Source organism: Neomonachus schauinslandi, chromosome 13, assembly GCF_002201575.2.
Source record: "Neomonachus schauinslandi chromosome 13, ASM220157v2, whole genome shotgun sequence".
Lineage (NCBI taxonomy): Eukaryota > Metazoa > Chordata > Mammalia > Carnivora > Phocidae > Neomonachus > Neomonachus schauinslandi.
This window is the reverse complement of record NC_058415.1, coordinates 80311071-80331444: the sequence shown is the minus strand read 5'-3', so window position 1 is coordinate 80331444 and position 20374 is coordinate 80311071. Positions and strand designations below refer to the sequence as shown.

The 20374-nt window shown below is 42.7% G+C and overlaps 1 protein-coding gene across 1 annotated transcript in view; it reads right to left on the bottom strand.

Annotated features, from left to right (window-relative positions):
* Nucleotides 1–20374, bottom strand: part of CNTRL (centriolin) — a 75420-nt gene that overhangs the window by 935 nt on the left and 54111 nt on the right. The window contains exons 25-41 of the mRNA XM_044920482.1: nucleotides 20084–20276; nucleotides 16687–16817; nucleotides 16421–16561; nucleotides 16195–16321; nucleotides 15044–15208; nucleotides 14134–14293; nucleotides 12690–12805; nucleotides 12390–12607; nucleotides 10172–10329; nucleotides 8135–8208; nucleotides 6798–6986; nucleotides 6150–6375; nucleotides 4640–4845; nucleotides 3492–3632; nucleotides 2644–2916; nucleotides 2417–2479; nucleotides 958–1164 (exon numbers count right to left, since the gene is read on the bottom strand). Coding sequence (XP_044776417.1) covers nucleotides 958–1164; nucleotides 2417–2479; nucleotides 2644–2916; nucleotides 3492–3632; nucleotides 4640–4845; nucleotides 6150–6375; nucleotides 6798–6986; nucleotides 8135–8208; nucleotides 10172–10329; nucleotides 12390–12607; nucleotides 12690–12805; nucleotides 14134–14293; nucleotides 15044–15208; nucleotides 16195–16321; nucleotides 16421–16561; nucleotides 16687–16817; nucleotides 20084–20276 — 2788 coding nt within the window. The remainder of the gene's footprint in view (nucleotides 1–957; nucleotides 1165–2416; nucleotides 2480–2643; nucleotides 2917–3491; nucleotides 3633–4639; nucleotides 4846–6149; nucleotides 6376–6797; nucleotides 6987–8134; nucleotides 8209–10171; nucleotides 10330–12389; nucleotides 12608–12689; nucleotides 12806–14133; nucleotides 14294–15043; nucleotides 15209–16194; nucleotides 16322–16420; nucleotides 16562–16686; nucleotides 16818–20083; nucleotides 20277–20374) is intronic.

Sequence of the window (20374 nt, the reverse complement as noted above, 5' to 3'; positions counted from 1 at the left end):
GCTGTCTTTCCTCTAAACCCACCTTTCTAATACTCAGTGCCTCCTGACACTTTCTTAAGACCTGTCCTGAGGCCCATGGTAGTTTCGGCCTGTGCCTGACTTGGTCCCACCATAGGTTTTAAGGTAATCGTATTCAGATCTTGGTTCTGCTGCTGCTGAGCTGTGTGCCTACAAGAGAGGCAGCTGTTTCTGAACGTTCCTTGTGGCTCAGCCATATACTGCTCTGTGGTGGTGACAGATGAGCCCCGAAGTCCTGGTTTCATCTTTTGCTATGACATTTTTCATTTTACACAATTTCTTCATCTATTAAAGGCATACTTCCTACCTCCTACGATAATACTGTAAAGTGCTTAGTACACGCACATAGTAGGCACTCAAAAGTGGTAGCTCTTACGGATCTCTGGGTCCCTACTGACCGATTCCATGAGTCTAGTTCATGTTCCTCCTAAACGATCGTTAACCTTGTCAAGGTCTCACGCAGAAAGCCTTTGTGAACCTCGGGTTGTAGAGACCCTGGGCTAAGAGGTCTGGGTTCAAACTTGTGCTGAGGAGGAACAGTAGGCACAGCCAGTCGTCCTTCCCCAAGACGCAGGGGGACAGGCTGAACCAGGACTCACACTGGCCGCACAGCCTAAATGCCCTCCAGACACAGAGTAGAGAACAAGGAAATCCACCAGTGGGGAACATCAGGAGAATTCACTACGTCCCTGACAGGTCATCCAGTCTCCAATTTCCAGCCATTCCCTAAGCCATCACCTTGTCCTCTTTGTAGGTCTACCAACCAACCCATTCCAGTTTTCCCAGGGACCATTTCTGAAAAAGCAAATCTGTCTTAAGCCAAGTTTTCCAGAGACCTAAAGGTGGCATTTGTGGCCTTCTGAGAAGTCTCCTCTATCTAGATTAGGGACCCCAAAGCTTTCAGGGACTTTCCATGTCTACAACAGAGCTTCCTCTTACCTGGCTTGGTCCAGGCTGAGCATCCTCGGCCACGGAAAACTCTGTCTGAGACAGACCGGGTGACGATGTGGAGTCTCCAGAAGTGCTGGTGACCAGTTCCCCTAAAGCATCCACTTGTCTTCTCAAGCTGTGTAACGTGCCCTCTGTCTGCCGCTTCCCCTTAATTAGCACTTCTGCTTGCTTGGACATACAGTGTCGAAGCTGGGCCTGAAAACGTTACAGTAAAATTTCGGGTTTTACACAGAAGAAATGTACTTAGTAGCTTCCTCATGCTTAACAGGGGATGGGCAAATCTGATTATCATCAAGTAGGAATGGCTGCTGAAAATGCTCGTCCTAAAAAAAAGGAAATGTAGAAGGTGCTGGTGGCTACTCTGTGCGTAGAACTTGTACGATGCTGTGCTGTCATTAACCAGGCCTTCTGCTCAGCCTCCTCTCCACTGTAACAATGCCTTGGATTTCTGTGTCCCTGGCCTCCCCACTGAATTACGACCCTGTCTCTCCCTTTCATGCTCAGACTTAGCAGAAGACTGGTTTATACTTGGTATCTTCAGTGCCTCTCACAATATATTCATTCCTCAACCCCACGCTACTTTCCGGCTTGTCCCCGTGCTGCTTCTTTGAAAGGATTCTCTCCAAGTCTACAGCAGTTCTGTCCAACAGAACTTTTCTGTGATGATGGGAATGCCCTGTATATGTGCTGTCCAATACAGCAGCCACTAGTCACCTGTGGCTACTGAGTCACTAAAACTGTGGCAACTGAAGAACTGAACTGTTAACCTGATGCAACTACATTCATTTACATTTAAGTAGCCACATGGGGCCGGAGGCTACCAGACATCAAGGACCTCCACTCCCTCAACACGGCACCGGGCTCCCTCTCAGCTCACGCTGTGTATGGAGCCTTTCTCCAAACACATTCTGCCCTCTCGTTCTATCTTCCTCTCATTTTCCAACTCCCCACCTACTCTTAACCCCCAAATCTTCAGGTGAATGCTGATCGCTAAATACTAGGCTCTTCGAAAGCTGCCTATGGAGAGATGGGCCCTGGATGTCTCACAGGCCCCACGACTCCACGTGTTCTGAGCCAAACAACTTCCTGTCTGACAGGAAGCCTACTTTTCCAGGATTCCCAGTCTTTCTCCCAACCACTGGCCTATGAGCCCCCTTTTGTTAATCCCTGTATCTCTGTTTTCTGTCCCAAGTCCTTAGGTTCTGTCAGTTTTAGCTGAGGCAAAGCAGCATTACTCAGAACACTGGGCCTAACTCCAGAATTCATGGTTTGAATGCTAACCCCTGCCACTTACTGTGTGATGCCAACTTCTCTGAGCTTCTACCACGTAATCTAGAAAGCTGCTCATGCCATAACAGAGGGAATGACAGCAGTACGTGGAGGTAAGCAATGTCCCCCCGTCCTCAACATGCCAGGCATCTCATACTGTACTGTGTTAAAGGGCAACCTTGAGTCGATCTTCATGGTGACGCAGTCTCTCTCGGAGTGCTTCTCCACGCCAGTGTTCATCCTTTTTCAGAGGGAGAGGGAAACATCAGAGTCCCCAAACGTTGTTAGCCTTTCCCTCCTCACGCCCTCCCCCAGTCCCACGTCTGTTTTTCCAGCTTATCTCGGGGGAGGTGGGAATAAATTATCTTCTAATGAAGTCCAGAGAGCAGCAGGATACACCCTTACCATTATGTGAGTCTGGGAAAAGTTCAGTTTTTCTTCAAAAGGTGATGGTCGCTCACTCATGGTGAATGGGAAGTTCTCTTTCAAGCTTTCCAACCCTCCTTCTAGGTTTTCATTCCTTTCCAAAATAGCCTCCAGATCCGCTGGTAGTTCTGGAAGAAACTGGTTGAGATTCTTCAGGCTGGTTCTGATTTCATCTTTCACCTCAGATTTAAGTGTTCGCATCGCGTCACTGATTTCCATCTGTCTTCTCTCCAGATCTTTTTGGTTTGTCATCTGAAGAGTGAGAGTCAAATACCAGTGGGTAAAGTTTGGGACCTACTTGGAATTGAACTGTTTAATGTGTCATGTACTTATGGAACTTTCCATGTAGGATTAGACTCTCCCAGTCTAAGTGTGAACTGCTCTCAGCCTGGTTACATTACAGGGTATCAGAGTTTTCTCCTGTGGTCATTTCTTCCTTCCTAGGGATTTGGGTCTTCTAGACTTGTTTCTGGCATAAAATCTAACATTTCAACACAGTTCTTCGGGACATGATAAAATTTCATGCCGAAGAACTGCCATTTTTCTTTTAAAAACATAAGATCCTTGCTGAACTTAAGGGGATTTTAAAAGTACATTTTGAACAAATGCTTTTTTCTTGCAGAGGTGCATTTCTAAATTTTAAGACTAGAAAAACAGATTTGATTTAAAGGACATTCTTATAATCAGCTTTCACAGTTTCCACAAAGAAATACTCCTATGAAAAGAGCTATTTAAGAAACAAAATCTGTCTGAGCCCAGCAGGCAGTGAGCATGCCTTTCGAGCCTTCTCTGCCCCGGGCAGCCAGTGGGGGCTCCTGGGCACGCACCTGTTTCTTGAGCTCCGTGTACTCATGCTGCATCTGGTTGAGCTCCTTCATCAGGCGCCTGGCCCGCTCGTGGTTGTCCTGGGCCACCTGTTCGATCGTTGCCATCTCCTTCTGCATGCAGCTGTTCTCCTGCTTTTGCTCCTAGCGCAGGAGGAGGGACATGACTGGGCTCTGGCGCATGGGGCCGTGTGCTGCTGGCTTACACACTCACTAGCTCTGAACTCCATCTCCCACTGGGGCTCTGGCTGTAACGTGGGGATAACACTACCGGCCTTCTTTAGCAGCTGTGGTGGAGCTGGAGTACATATGTGGTCACAGTCTGTTAGCCCAAAGTCTGAATCCTAGCTCTGCAACATTACCTTTGATAATATGTTACTTTCCTTTCCCGAGCCTCCATTACTGGTCCGCAACAGGAACGACAATACGCATCATCACAGAGCTACCCGGAGGATGAAAGCCTGGACACCTCCGTGCTATCTTTACAATCATGCTGCCCATCACTAGTGGTAAGTGTATCACCCTCTGGGAAACACACACCCATTCGCACAACAGGGCTACATAATTTCTCCAGAGGGTGTTAGAAAAATCCATTCCCGTGACAGTCTCTACCACTGCCCATCTGCCTCCACCCATCATAGACTGTTGTGGACTTAAGAGTATCCTCTCCCCAAATTTTTATCCCAAATGTATTTTAGGGATAAAAGCATGGTAGACTGAGCTCCTTGGCTTTAGGATAATGATTAATTAAAGCTAATTTGACTTAAAAGGGCAGGATGAGAAAAATCTGAGCAGTGACTACAGCTGGGCAAACATGTTAAGGCTTCTTCCCCCCAAACTGCTGCAGCCCCTGCCAGTTGGAGGTGTGAACAGAGGCTCCTTGCTGAGAGTGCTCTCTGCTTCGTGCTGACACCGTCTGTGCACGTGACCATCTCTCCAGCCAGCCGGGCTCCTCTAGGGCTACAGCCCAGACTCAGGCAAAACCCACCATCAGCTTCAAGATCACACTGTGCATCAATACACCAAAAACAACAGCTGAGTTAGGGACTGGGCTGCCGGGTAACTTGTTTTCTCCACACTGAAGCAACGTTTTAGTTTAAAAATGTAAATGCGTTATTTCCTCATGAGCTGCCAGGGCAGTAGGTACTCACCAGAAGGTTCTTCTCCAGCTGGCTCCGCTGGAGCTTTAGTGCTTCCTTCAGGCTGGCAACTTGCTTCTCGGCTTTCTTTCTTTCTGTCAAGAACTGGTTCCGTAAGAGGCTGAAGTCTGCCCTCATAGAGTCTGTCTCTTTCTGGAGAGCCTGCAGCTCACTTGACTTCTCCAATAACTGCTGTTCCCGTTCTGAAAGCTGTCGTTCTGAAATGAGCATGTTTAGTAGTTTAGCCAGAGGCCCTGGGCCAGCTGTGGGCAGGTTGCTTAACGACATGCCATTCACTTAGGCATCACTGGGTCTTCCAAGGCCCCCCCCCCCCCCAGCCCCGTGCCCCGACCCACATCAGAGGCCCAGAAAAAGGCCCTAATGAAGGTGCCTCCTGACAAAACTGGGTCCTAGAGGGCTGGATTCCAAAGTGACAGACAGCTATTGTCTTCCCTTCGAGTGCCAGAGACCAGTGAGAATAAACAGCAATCCTGAGGTGCAGGAGACATGGAACAGATGGCTGAATTGCTTTTTATAAACCCGGATTTTAATAAAGGGAGGTGCACCCGTACTTTTCCTTCACGTAAGGCAGCGCGGTAGAAAGAACATGGGATCTGGAGCGGCGTGAGCCCTATTTTATACAGGAGGTGCCTACGTCCTGGTGTTCAATGGGAATCTTGTATGCAAACTCATAGTACACAGTGAGTACTCAATAAATAATGCTTATAAAGAACAGTGACAGTTAAAATAGATTTTTCTAACCACACTCTCTGGAATAACACCCTGTCCAGATTTCACTTTCACATGTCTGGTGTGGTCAGACTCAGCACATCTGGTAAGTTTCATTTTCACAAGGAAATGGCTGGTCCGCATGTATCGAAAGTTGGAGGGGGGGAGGAGTAATAACCGTTTCACCAAGTTCACCTGAGGGAGAACAACATTTTCTGAGCCTTATTAAACCCTGAAGCCCAAGAAAGGAAAAAAAGAAATCATTTATTGATGTGGGAACAATCATTTATCCTGGATTTCCATGTCAGTGTCATTGGTAATGGCTCAAGAGAGAGCACACAGACCCAAAAGCAAATACCTGTATTTTGGCACCATTCACTATGTCAAATTTGGACACAAGTAGAATTGTTAATATTATTTTTTGATTGGGTGAGATGAAATGGATCGTTTCCAAAGCTCAAAATACTGTACTTCATAGAAAGCCTTTAGAGTGCCTTCTGGAACTTCTTTGCCTTAACGTCCCTCTTCCTGAGGCAGCATTCTCGAAGAAGGCAATATGGTCAAGTAGAAAGACCTCACAGTCTCAGGATCAAATCCCTTCTCTATAAAGACAAACGCCCTGTGTCTCTGAGCCTGTTGTCACCTCTCCCAGGGCTAGCAGGTTCCAGCGGGGCATCCCCTCCCTGCCGCGTGCCTCCAGACCCCCTTCTGGGTGGTGGCCGGGCTCTGGAGACACCTGGCAAGACAGCCCCCCTCCCCCCCCCGCCGCAGCGCCATGTTTGGGAGCACGTACTGGTCTGGGAGAGCGTTTTCTCCAGGGTGTCACTCCACCTCTCCTCTTCCTGCAAGGTCCTGACGTGCTCCTGCGCCGCCAGCAGCTTGGCGAGCACCTGGTCCAGCCTGCCTTTCTGCTCGCCCACCTCCCCTTCCAGCTGCTCCTGCTGCTCCATCAGAGCCGCTTTCCTGGCTTCTAACGTCTTTTCTTCACGTTCTCGCTCTTTCTGGAGTCTCTGAAACATCTTGAGAGAGAAAAACTACAGTCATCACATAACAAATACAGTGTGTCCTAGATGAGGGAACCTTCGTGGACACTAGCCGGGTTCCGGTTCCAGAGAAAGGAGGAAACAGCCCGCGGTGCGAGACAGTGAGTTCCCTTCACAGAGGTCATCGTGCTGGGCCTGGAAAGCTATGTGGCCAGCACGTGAGGAGGGGATTCACGCAGCCAGCGGCACGGGGCCAGCAAGATTCTTTACAGGACCCACGTTCTGTGGTCTTAATGGTCCGCAAACATCAACACCGACAGAGTCAAAGCGTTGCTGTAAAATCCTCCCGGTTACACAGGGCGGTTATGGGGGACCCTTCCAAGCAGCTTCTGGCTGGGAAAAGCTCACCCGAGTGACAAGTGTTTCCTTTTCTATAAAATCATAAATGTATGTAGTACCATTTCTTGTTGGGCTAGCTTAGTCTTGTTTCCTTCAATCTCATTCTGAAGCACTTGAAGCTGTTGCTGCTTTGTCTCCCCTTCTTTCCGGCAGTCTTCAAGCCTCTGCATCCATTCACCAATGTCCTTCTCGAGCCTGGTCTGTTCACTAAGCAGCACGTCCTTATGCTTGGTGGTGTGAAGCACGTCCTTTATGTGAAAGAACACATGGAAACTACTAACAAAGCCATCTGCTCTGGGGCTGGTGAGTGCCCTTCCTGAGATCCAGCAAGTCTGACAAAATAAACATGCAAGTCCCGCATCCTTCATTATCTCAACAAACTTACCGAAGGCACCCAGAACGCAATTTAATCATCAGCTTTCCTCTTTTTAGTGTCTAAGAAGATGACAGAAGATGTCACAAACTAAGAGACCCAGTTCTTCTAAACTTTAGTTGCTCTGTCACTGAGGTGGGAATAAACAAGATTGCTAAGAAGATTAAGGAGAGCTGTGAATAAGGCTTAATTCTCACTGAAAATGAACCTAAAGTCATGGTTTTGTTTCTCTTTGAAATATTTATGTAGGTTGAAAAACTCAGAAAATAATAAATTCTTCTTTCTGCAAGGAATCCAAATTAAACCTTTTTGAAAAAGTTACTCTATTTCTAACAACACAGAAAATATTCATTAGAGCCCATGTAAGAATTTTTTAAAGATGGAATACTTTAAGTTTTATACATCTTAGAAACACAGACTCCTAAAGACCTTTTGGAAGAATTCAGATGTCTAATCCAACCCCTAGTTTACATAGTGGAAACTGAGGCCCAGAACTTGCTTGAGGTTCTTCGAAACTCAAATTACAGCACTCTTCTCATTGGACAACACTCAATTGTCTTTAAGAAGACTATCCGAAGTATAAGGGTCAAGAATCAGCTTTACTGAACATCTGACAAGATGGAAGCCCAGTTGCTCTGAAATTGGCAGTTACTCTGCCGCTCAGTGAGTGACCAAATCTGAGCCCAGCCTGTGGGGGCCTTGTCTGTGCCATGGATAAGAGATGGTCCATCCGGTGCCTGAAGCCCCCAGAGGGGCTGGCTGAGGGTTTAGGCTCTGATCTAGCCACCACCTTACTTATTATCTTCGAGTAAAACTTTGACTCAAGAGTTCTAGGGCTAACATAAATGAGAAAATCACTGCTCTGCACCAAAAGTTTTGTGTCTATATGTTTATGTCTTATAAATGGCCCTATGGGACCTGCTGGTATGAAAAGGAACCAACCTACTTGATTTGTTTTTTATTTTAACCAATTGTCTGCACACCTTCAGGATACTACCAGAAGATTACATTAGTTAAACTTACCTGTTTCGCTCGGTTCAAATGATCTTGGACATCAGCTAGTTCCTCCTGTAGTGACTTTATTGCTTCTCGTTTTTCTACAGAAATAACATTTACGTAACATAAATACACTTATATGCATTTTCCAAATTCCCATCAGCCCCCCAAAAAAGTAGAGTGGAAGTGAATATAAACTTATTTCTGTTAAATGTATGGCTATGCATTTACTTATTAAAAGGTCAAAAGAGTGAGTTAACACGCACAACCTATGTCTGGGCTTGGAGCTCAGGTTTTTAGATTTACATGTTCAAAACCTCACAATAAAAAAAAAATGTACAGATAATACCTAGTGTTGACGATGTGCATGGTTTAAAAATGAATACCTTCTACATTGCTGGGAGAAATGTAAATCTGGTACAACCTTAAAGGGAGACAACTTGGGAATAGATTTTCTATGTGTGCTCGCTTTGTCACTTAGTAGCTGTATGACCTTGAGGAAGTTACTTCTCACTTGAATAAGTCACAAGGAAACTAAGCTTAAGCTTCCTCATCTGTAAATGGGTGAAACAGTTTCTATCATAAAAATGTTACAAGGATTAAATGAAGAAATGCATATAAAATAGTTGCATCATGTCTGAGACACAGTAAGGGCTCGACAAGACAAGTACAAGTACATTGTTAGCTGGAATTATTTAGTAACTTCTAATCATGGATGCTTACAAAGTTTTGGTACTAAAGGTGTTATCTGCATCTTTGTTTTTTGTTTTAAAACTACACACACACACACACACACACACACACATATCCCAAGGAAAAATCTGGAAGGATATTCACCACACTGTTAATAGGAATTACCTCTGAGGAGTTAGGTCAATAGTAATTTTTATTTCATCTTTTTGCTTGTCTTTAAATTGTTCTTTAAGGAACATGAACTAATTTTTTTTAAACAGCATTACTGAGATACAATTCACATACCAAGCATTTTACCCATTTTAAAATATGCAATTCACTGGCTTTAAGTATATTCACAGAGTCATGCAAACATCACCACAATCTAATTTTAGAACATTTCTGTCACTTCTAAAATAAATCCCATGCCCATTAGCATGAATTATTTCTATAATAAGAAAAGCAAACAATTAAAAGAAGAACCCGGGAGGCAAGACCAAGGGGCAAAGATGGTTTACATCCCGAATGGACAAGCATTGGACAGGCAGGGTCAGTCCCCATGGAGATGATCTTGGTAAGAGATTCCTTCTGAGGAATAGCTGAGTTCTGGTTTTGTTTTCCAAGACTCTGCTGCAGCAAGATGTGAAAAGAGAAGAGGTTTTGGAAACTCCTCTGATTCCAGATATGCTGATGCTGATGAAAGAGAGTCAGAAGGAAACCCTCCCAGAAGAACGGCCCTCGTCCTCCCCCGATGGCTGGGGGATGCAGAAGGTAAATGTCTGCTCTAAGCAGCAGACAACTGGATAGGCACATTCATGGCAGAGGGCTGACCATGCTGGACTGAATGTGTACGCCTCAACCTGGACGGCTCTGTGTCCTCACAGATGAGCGAGGGCGTGCTGGGAATTCCCTCCCCAGGGAGCTGGCATGACTGCCCTGCAGCTCTGTAAGTACACAGGTGTGTCTCCCTATCTTTTCTATATACTTTACCGAAGTAGTAATATAGTTTTGGTTTTTTTTTTTTTTTAAAGATTTTATTTATTTGACAGAAAGACACAGCGAGAGAGGGAACACAAGCAGAGAGAGTGGGAGAGGGAGAAGCAGGCTTCCTGCTGAGCAGGGAGCCTGATGTGGGGCTCGATCCCAGGACCCCGGGATCATGACCTGAGCCGAAGGCAGACGCTTAACAACTGAGCCACCCAAGCGCCCCGTAATATAGTTTTAATAAGGAAATATTTTTAGGTCACAAAACCTGACTTCTCATCTTTGTATAATTAAACTCCAAATTTAAGGAAGAGAAAAGGTTGTATATTCAGTAAAAAGAAAAGGAAAGAAAAGGAAAGAAGAACCTACCCGAAGGAAGGCGCACCCTCCCAAGAGGCAGCCTCGTACCTTGTAGCTGCTGCTGAGCTGCTCTCAGGTCTTCCTGCAGTGAGAGCTTCTCTCTGTTGAGTCGGTCTAGCTCCTGCTGCAGCTTTCTGACATCCGATTCCAACTTTTCCAAGTTTGCCTGCTCCATTTTGCTATTCTCTTCTGCCGCTGCTAAAACCCTACCGCGCAAGCAGAGTAAGTCAGACTATCGAACATAAAATGTCCAAGCACGCACAAGACACAGCCGAGGAACAGTGTTCTGCTTTCACCGGATGGTTATGGACTATGAATGATTATAAACCTTAACAAAACTTACGGCTCTTCAACTCATTTTCAAAAGACATCTTATTTTCAGCTTTCCAAACAGGAGATTTTTTGAAAAGTGACTCACTAAACTGAAGTTTTATAAAAATCAGGGATAAAAACATGGACAGCACTCAGAATTCCCCAAATTTGGCAATTAAAATAGATGGCTAGCTTCTGATAAGTGAGAAAGCAGGAAACACAACTGTGTAACAGGATTTGTCCAAAAAACAGACATGCACGAGCCTGCTTTCTTTTACATGACCAGAGTCCCATAGTATGGGCTAGTTTCTGTCTGGCTTCTCTCACTGAGCATAGTCGCTCTGAGATTCATCCATGTTGTTGTGTGTATCAATACTGCATTCCCTTCTTACTGACGAATAGTATTCCATGGTAGGGATATACTATCATTTGTCTATCCATTCACCAGCTGATGGGACATTTAGGTCGTTTCCAGGTTTTGGCTGTTTCAAATAAAGCTGCTATGAACATTAAAGTACACCATTCTTTGTATGAACATATGCTTTCACTTCTCATGAATAAATATCTCGGAGTGGAATGGCTAGCTCTTCTGGTCAATGTATGTAAGAGTTTTTAAATAACTGCCAAATTGTTCTCCAAAGTGGTCTAACATTTTACACTCCCACCAACTGTGTATGAAAGTTCCATGCCAACATTTGGTATCGTCAGACTTCAATTTTAGCCCTTCTAATAGGTATGTAGTATTAGCTCATCGTGGTTTTAATTTGCATTTTCCTAATGGTTAATGATGAGGCGCATCTTTTTATGTATTTATTTGCCATCCATTCATCGTCTTAAGTGAAATGTCTGCTAAAATCTTTTGCCCATTTGAAAAACTGAGTTGTTCGTTTTTTTTCATTATTGAGTCATGAGAGTTCTTTGTATATATATGATCTGGGCACAAGCCCTTTATTGAAAATACATGGTTGCAAAGATTCTTCTCCCAGTCTGCGACATGTCTTTTCATTATCTTAACAGTGTCTCTTGAGGAGAAGTTTTGAATTTTGATGAAGTTCAATTTTACCAATTTATTCTTTTATGGACCATGCTTTGGGTATCGTATCTAGGAAATTCTGCCTAACCCAAGGTCACAAAGGTTTTTTTCCTATGTTTTCTCCTAGAAGTTTTATATTTAGGTTTCACATTTTTGTTTATGGTCCATTTTGAGGTAATTTTTATTAATAGTGTGGGTGTGGGCTGAAGTTCACTTCTGGGGTTTCGGATATGCAATCGTTTCAGCAATATTTTTTGAAAAGACCGTCTTTTCTCTACTGAAAAAGATACCTTTGCATCTTTGTCAAAATCAGTTGTCCACACATTTGTGCATTTACTCTTGACTTTCTATTCTGTTCCATTGATTGATTTTTCTATTTTTATACCAGTACCACAGTGTTTTGATTACCATAGCTGTACACTGAGTTTTGAAATCAGGTAGTGTTAGCCCTAAACTTTTGTTCTTTTTCAGGGTTGTTCTGGTGTCATAGCTAAAAAGTTTTAGATTCTATTCTATGACCATCCTTTGCATTTCCACATGAATTTCAGAACCTGATTGTCAATTTCTATTTGGAAAGCCTGTTGGGATTTTGATTGGGATTGTTCTGAATCTACAGATCAATTTAAGGAGAACTGAATCTTAACAATATTGCCTTTCTACCCACAAACAGGTATCTCTCCACTTAGCTATATCTTCTAGCATTTGTTATTTTACCTAAAAAAATCCACAACAGGTTATTTTAAAAAGTGCTTTGGAAAAAGAAAAGCCTAAAAGGAAATGCACCCAGAAATGCTACTGGTGAGCTGTACTGTGATACTGAGTTCGTGGAGTATTTTTTTCCTCTTTATTTTCCACTGTGTATATTATTATGCTTTAGTGTTCAGGAAGGGATCTTGTAAGCTTATTGGTTTTTGCTCTCACCGTTTGGTCTGTGCCAACTTCTTTTCCCAGCTGTCCTGTTTTTCTTCAAGATCTTTCTTTTCTTTGCACAAAGACTCAATAGATGACTGTAACGCTCGGGTCTCGGCAGTCATCCGCTCTACTTCCCGTTTGTCCTTCTCGAGGAGCTGCTTCTGCCACTCTATCTCCCCTCTCTGTCGCAGGGCTGTCTGCTGCAGGCTCTCTAACTCCAGTCTCTCCTAAATCAGATAAAAGGGGACTCACACATGCCCAAAGAGAAAGACTGCAGTTGGCTAAGGGTAAAACGGCTTCGTTCATTACCTCCAGCACTTCAACCTGAGTCTTCTCTAATTCAGACACCTTTTGATCATGCTGTCGCTTCAAACCTTGCAGCTCATTGTTTTCAAGTTGCAACATGTCCAGAATATTCTTTAGTTCTAAGAGAAACAGAGCACGATCCATGCTATTAAATGTAGTTGAAAACATTTACAAAATGAAACAGAAAATAATGCTGTTGATATAAGAAACAATAGGTCATCAAAACATATCTATTGTGCTGAATTAATAGAGCTAATTGTATTTTTAAGAAGATTTTATTTATCTGAGAGAGCGAGAGAAGCGTGCACACAAACGGGGGTGGGAGAAGAGGGAGAAGCAGACTCCCCAATGAGCAGGGAGTCCAAAGCAGGGCTCGATCCCAGGACCCTGAGACTATGACCTGAGCCAAAGCCAGAAGCTTAACCTACTGAGCCACCCAGGTACCCTGGAGCTAACTGTATTTTAATGAAAAAAAAAAAAATCCTTTAAAATATTGCTAAACATTAACTTGTTAAATTTTAATTTGTTAAAAATATTTTAACAAAAACATTAACAAAGATCTAGTTTTAAGAGCAATTACTCCATCTAAATGGATTTTAATCAAAATAAATAGGAAAGATGTTAAAATCTGAGATTCAGATAACAATTTTTTATCTTTTAAAATATAGATTTTCAAGTATTAACTCTCTTTTCTGACTATACAAATATTTACTCACTACAGGAAATTTCAAGGAAAAAATGAAAACCCAAAGATGATCACTACAGCAATAGCATTTTGATGTATTTCCTTCCAGGAGCGTGCAGACATGCGTGTGTGCACACACACGCACAGATTTTCAAAATAAATTGGGACTATGCTCTATATTCAGTTTTGTATCTATATTTTCAGTCTTCCCATCAGCATTTTTTGCATGCCATTAAATGTTTAAAATGTGGCTTTTAAATTGGCCAAGTTTCCAAATTCTATTATAAATTTTGCTGCAAGTAACCCAACTCAGCCAGCTTAATTTGTGAAACAAGCAAATAAAGACTTACTTACTAAATAAATACAATATTGCTAAAATGTATATGAATACTTCCTTTCTCTCAGTAACTAGAAATGGGCTAAATGGTTCAATAGGTGTGAATTTTCAGACTTGAAACACTGGGGGATTGGTCCAATTTATTTTTCTATCAAATAGCCTGTTAGGTGTTCTTCCTTTTCCACATCCTGGTCAGCAATTATTATGACTATTATGCTCTTAAATAAACTTTATCAATTTGAATGGCAGAAAATACTAAAATACTTTTATTATAAAATACTTTTATAATACTGCTTTTCTTTGCTCATCTATAACAAAGTTGAACTTTAAGAGAAGTTTATTCCACCGTTTGTATTTTTTCTGTGATCTGGAATAGAGAGATTTCCAAACTCCGACTTTATATGATTGCTTTCCTTTAAACTTACCAGTTTTATGTTTAGACATCTGTCCTAAAACTACCTGAAGATTTTCTTCCTCTTTTTCAATTTCCTGCTTTACGAGTGCGAGTTGAGCTTTTTTTTCACTAATCTGGACATTCAGTTCTCCTTTCTGAAAACTGAGTTCTTCCAGAAGAGATTTTACTTCCTGTGCAACCCCCCACAAAAACAAAAGAAAAAAAAAGTCAACTCTGCTTTACAAAATTATGAATAGAAATTACACTGAAATCACTTTTGTTATTAACTATCTCATTTCACAAAAATTCTAATCTGGAAACGAGTTCAATTTTGCCTTTTATGTCAAGAACAGCAATTTATTTTATTTTATACTAACATATTTCTGTATAATAGAAGTAAGAAAGTCACATATTACCTTCATTTAAAATGCATAAGCAGTATTTACTCTATGCAAGGCAATCTGTCATAGAAAGAAAAGGCTGACTCTGATACATCTCCTGCCCTCAAGAGGCTGAGCACCTTGCGGGAAATTAGGCAAGGAGCATAAACATGATCATGAAAGGCTATGATGCCCTAGGAAATGTGCAGAGTGCCTCCAAACTCAGGAAAGAGAGAAACTCCTTCCAACGTAAAGGAAAAGTCAGGGAAGTCTTAGAAGCATCAAGCTGAACCATGAAAAATGGGTAGGATCTGGACATTCCCAAAAAGGAAATTCCTGGAGAAGAAATAGTATGAGAAAAGGCACAGAGGCAGAGAACTTCTATGGGAGAGCTACCCACGCAGCCACAGCCTGGATACGTAACACCACATCAAGCTGATGTTACAGAGGGGTCAAGATTCAGGAATTTATATTTGCATTTGGAGGGGAAACCAATTAAAATATCTCAAAATAAATCAACATCATTCTAGGACTTTTAAGAAAACCTAGTGAAAAACACACCCGAATGTGATTGCACTTCTCAGTTACTTCGGTTTCTCCCAGTCTCAGTGCTTCCTGGAGATCAGCTTTGGCCTGGACCATGCTTTCCTGGAGGAGATGCAGTTCTTCCTTTTTACGCCCTAACTGCCTGTCCAAGACGGCCATCTCCTGCTGCTGACCCGACACCTGCATTAAAGAAAAGGGAAGAATGCAAAGGTTGCCAAAGGCCATGCAACTTTCAGTGCTTGCTGTGATGGAGAATACCCAATCCAGCTAACGGTAGTGGGGCAGTTAGGAACTAGCCTAAGTGTAATTATCCCAGCTGCATGAGTCAGGAGGACCAGGCCGGGGGTGCAGGCATAAATGCCTGATAAAGATCCTGAGCTCATCTACATAAAAGCACTCAAAGCATAGCAAAAACAACAATATGATAATAATGATTATGCCTCAGGTTATGGTTTTCAAAATACTTACATATCTATATCTTATTCCATTTAACAACTACCTTGGCAATGGAAGTCAGGCAGGGATTTAAAAAATTGATTCATTTTGTAAATTTAAAAATTACTAACAATTTTAAGGACGGTACACACTTTTTAATAAAAAAAGCAGAAAATGCAGACATGTAAAAGGAAGAAAACAGAGGATACTCATAATGTCCCCTTATCAGATGACTGCTTTTGTACTATAAGTGATCTCAGGGTGCATCCTGTTTTGAGACTTGCTTCTTTCACTCAATAACATATTCTATTGAGTCAGGATTCAAATTTGGGTTGGACTCTACTCTTTTTTTTTTTTTAAGATTTTTATTTATTTGACAGAGAGAGACACAGCGGGAAAGGGAACACAAGCAGGGGGAGCGGCAGAGGGAGAAGCAGGCTTCCCGCGGACCAGGGAGCCCGATGCGGGGCTCGATCCCAGGACCCCGGGATCATGACCTGAGCCGAAGGCAGACGCTTAACGACTGAGCCACCCAGGTGTCCCTGGAATCTACTTTTAATCACCCACATTTATGTGGTACAGCCACATTTATGCTCTATATCTTCTTTTGTATTTTCCAGTCTTTTCTACACTCGAACATGCATTACTTTTTGTAATCATACATTATGATTATAAATGATGTAGGTTTCAAAGCAGCACGCGCTGGTTTTTCAAGGCATTTGTTGCCCTACCTGCCTTTTCAGCTTTTCCAGCTCGGCTTTCTTGGCCTGCAGGAGGTTCTCGGACTCTTTGAGGACCTGCAGGTGGTGATCCTCACTGTGCTGTGCAGTCTCGATGTCCTTCTGCAGCTGCTGCAGCCTGCAAAGAGCAGCAGAACTAGAGCAGGGCCGAAGCGAGGCTGGACCCTGAGCGCTGTCTCCCAGCTCGAGCCCCTGACGCCCAACAGGCTGCACTTACTCTCCCGTCAGGACCTCCTTCTTCTTGTTTAGACACTGGAAGTCTGAGTCTTTTGCTGCCACAACTCCGTTTATTTCTTTCAAGATTTCCTCTTGCTCCATTTTGTGCTGCTCCAAATCCTTTGTGTCAGCCTGGAGCAACCTAAAACACATCGCTTTATTCTCCAAGGCCCCTTAGACCTGCATTATTTATCGTAAGGCGTTTATTATCCTGTCAGAACCCAACTCCTCCCTCATCTTACTGAGTAGCTGAGGGACTCCACCTACCTGAGCTGCTGGTCGGCTTTGACAAGGTTAACAGCAGTTTCCTGGGCTCTCTTTTCTAACTCCTCAGCATCTTTCTCGGTTTGCAATAAATTTCTCTTGGCATTAGCGAACTTCTCGATGGCATTTTTTGTCTAAAAAAGACACTGTCATTAAAAGCAATCCAGTTACCATACTCCCTCACAGCTACTGTGGTGTAAATTGGTACAACTCTTTCGGAAAACACCAAGGCAAGACAAAAAGACTGGTAAAGATGTTCACTCACTTTGACTCTCCAATTCTCAGAAAAGAACTCAGGAGTAAAAAACTATTGCACAAAAATCCTCATTGTGGATTGATACACGACTTGACAAATAATAGATTCAGCAAGTGATAACACATCAACACAGTAGAATACTGTGTAGCCTTTAAAATGACAACATAGCAACATGGAAGAATGTTGTTGATATGTTGGCTGAAAAACATAAATTTATTTATTTTAAGATCTTATTTATTTATTTGACAGAGAGAGACATAGCAAGAGAAGGAACACAAGCAGGGGGAGTGGGAGAGGGAGAAGCAGGCTTCCCGCTGAGCAGGGAGCCTGATGCGGGGCTCGATCCCAGGACCCTGGAATCATGACCTGAGCCGAAGGCAGGCGCTTAATGACTGAGCCACCCAGGTGCCCCCGAAAAAAATAAATTTAAAATGGTACAAGTACTAAGAGCAACTATGTAAAACTGTATCTGTGCCCACAAAGACAGAAAGGCTACCCAAAAAAGAAACAGTCCCTTGAGGGTAGTGAGTCTGTGAATCTTTTTACTCAAAAATAATCTGTATAGGGACACCTGGGTGGCTCAGTTGGTTGAGCGTCTGCCTTCGGCTCAGGTCATGATCCAGGGTCCTGGGATCGGGCCCCTCATCAGGCTCTTTGCTCAGTGGGGAGTCTGCTTCTCCCTCTGCCTGCCGCTCTCCCCATGCTTGTGCTCTCTCTCTGACAAATAAATAAAATCTTAAAAAAAAAATAACCTGTATATTATTACGCTTTTTAAATTAAAAGTATCTCCCCAATTAAGTGACAACAAACTGATTTTACCAATATTCCCTCCTCGTAGAGATTATTGCTGTACTGTATTATCATGCTAAATAAAACCTTACTGATTGAAAGATGATTTAATTATGGCTGAGAAATACAAATACTAAATATTTTTGTTGAAGTATTTAAAAATTTTCCTATACAAGATTTGGCAAAAACAGATTTTTTTTTTTTTAATCAACTTGGTTTCCTTTTTCTGTCTAAAATAAGAGGCTTAAAACAATGTCATCAAAGGTCCAAAAATAGTGTTTGGTTTGCACTTGGTTAAGCAGTGACTCACCTTCAGGCAAAAAGCTCCCATTCTGCAGCTGCACTAAACTCACAGGCGTATGTTAAACTAGTCTACTAAATACCCCATGTGGAGGCAAAAGAGTTGTTGGCAGGCTCCCAAATAGCTAGATATATATTTTTTAAAATTTAAAACCAATTAACATAGAGTGTATTATTAGTTTCAGAGGTAGAATTCAGGGATTCATCAGTTGCATACAACACCCAGTGCTCATTACATCCCATGCCCTCCTTAATGCCCATCACCCAGTTACCCCATCCCCCACAACCTCCCCTCCAGCAACCCTCAGTTTGTTTCCTATGATTAAGAGTCTCATGGTTTGTCTCCCTCTCTGATTTCATCTTATTTTATTTTTCCCTCCCTTCGCCTATGTTCATCTGTTTTGGTTCTTAAATTCCACATATGAGTGAAATCATATCGTATTTGTCTTTCTCTGACTGGCTTATTTTGCTTAGCCTAATATCCTCTAGTTCCATCCACATCGTTGTAAACGATTAAGATTTCATTTTTTTTTTGATGGCTGAGTAATATTCCATTGAATATCGACAGCACATCTTCTTTATCCATTCATAACAGCTAGATATTTCACCACACTTCTTTCCATGTCAGAGAGCCGGTTCCTGTCAGTTTCATCAGCAAAGCACCAGATAAAATGCACTACATGCTCCAGAAAGTCACCTTTCTAAGTAGTTTTTGGTCTCTTTCTATGTGAGGTTTTAACACATCTGGCATCTCTACAAAACACACCACCTTCTCCCTCGCTCCTCCCCCTTAGCCAGCTGCCTCCCTGAGTCATTTTGGGAGGCTGAAGGGGAAAGAGCTTACTAGCCTTGGTTCACTTACTATCTCCGCCAGCTAACAATATCTTTAATTTTCGTTTATATACCAGTGATAAATTCTTCTCTAGTCCTGCTCACACCCATGTTCTCTCACAATCATCTAACGTGTGACAGAAGAAGGAACTGATCATCTGAAAAGACACCAGGATGTTTTTCCATTTATTAAAGCCATCACTCACAGAATTTCTTTAATAAAGTCTTCGTTTCAGTCCCCGGGTAATAGATTTCTATTCATTTAAATCCATCCGTGTTGAAATAACAACATACACATAGTAGTTCCTGAAATGCTCCATGTGGGTCTGGGATGTCTTCACTCTGGAATTCTCTTGGTGAAGCAGAACTTTAGCTGCGCGACCCTGGGCTAGCTACCAGCCTCCCTATGCCACATCGTCACAGGGCTAACAACTATCTTACAGGATGCCAGGAAAGTTAAATGAAGGGGTATTCATAAAATGGCCAATGTGTGGCCAGAGTAGAGGCCCAGTGACAGGTAGCTCCTTTTCCTCCTTGATTTCCTTCTGTGTTGTAGTCTCAAGAACACTACCTCAGACCAAAAAATATTTGATTTTATAACGTCCACTTGGAGAACAAAGTAATACTAGGAACAAGTCTTCTGAGATCCACTGCTGTTTTAAAATATAAGACTGACCTATTTAATACACAGAGCTATCAGAGCCCAAATAATTTTAAAAAGACACACACAGGATAAGGAAGTGGGGTGCATTAGGAACTAAATGACTTTAGCAGCTTTCAATATGCTACTTCATTTAGGGGCGCCTGGGTGGCTCAGGCAGTTAAGCATCTGTCTTTGGCCCAGGTCATAATTCCAGGATCCTGGGATTGAGCCCCACATCGGGCTCCCTGCTCAGCGGGTAATCTGCTTCTCCCTCTCCTTCTGCCCCCCCCCCACTCTTGCGCTCTCTCTCTCTCAAATAAATAAAATCTTAAAAAAATATACACTACTTCATTTAACCCTTACTGAACAGCCTTGGTATTCCTGGCCTGAACTAACAGATGAGGAGAGCAAAGCTGGAGACTTAGGGGGCTCGCCCAAATTCTTGCAGCTCTTTAACTAGCAGAGCGCAGCCTGAAACCCAACCGTCTGCCTTGGATGACTGTGTTCTTGTCATATTTTCTTTCTAGTCCTTCATGCTGCCAACAGTAAGCTGCCTCACCCCAAACCACAACAGAACATACTTTCTCTTTTGTGCATGAAAGTTCCCTTTCGGCCTCCGCCAGCAGGCGGTCGGCTTCCCTGAGCTCTGCGCGCCGCTTCAGAAGGGTCCTCTCGAGGCACTCAATTTCATCAACAACATCTTCATGGTGTTCGAGTGACTTCTCTATTTCTAGTTCATTCACAAGACTTTCAACATTTCCATCTATGAAGTCTCTAAAAAAATCATATACACACACATTAAGACACTTTAAATGCAGACAATATAGACACTTGTAGCTTGATAAGAAGATGTAGGATGATTTTCTAATTTC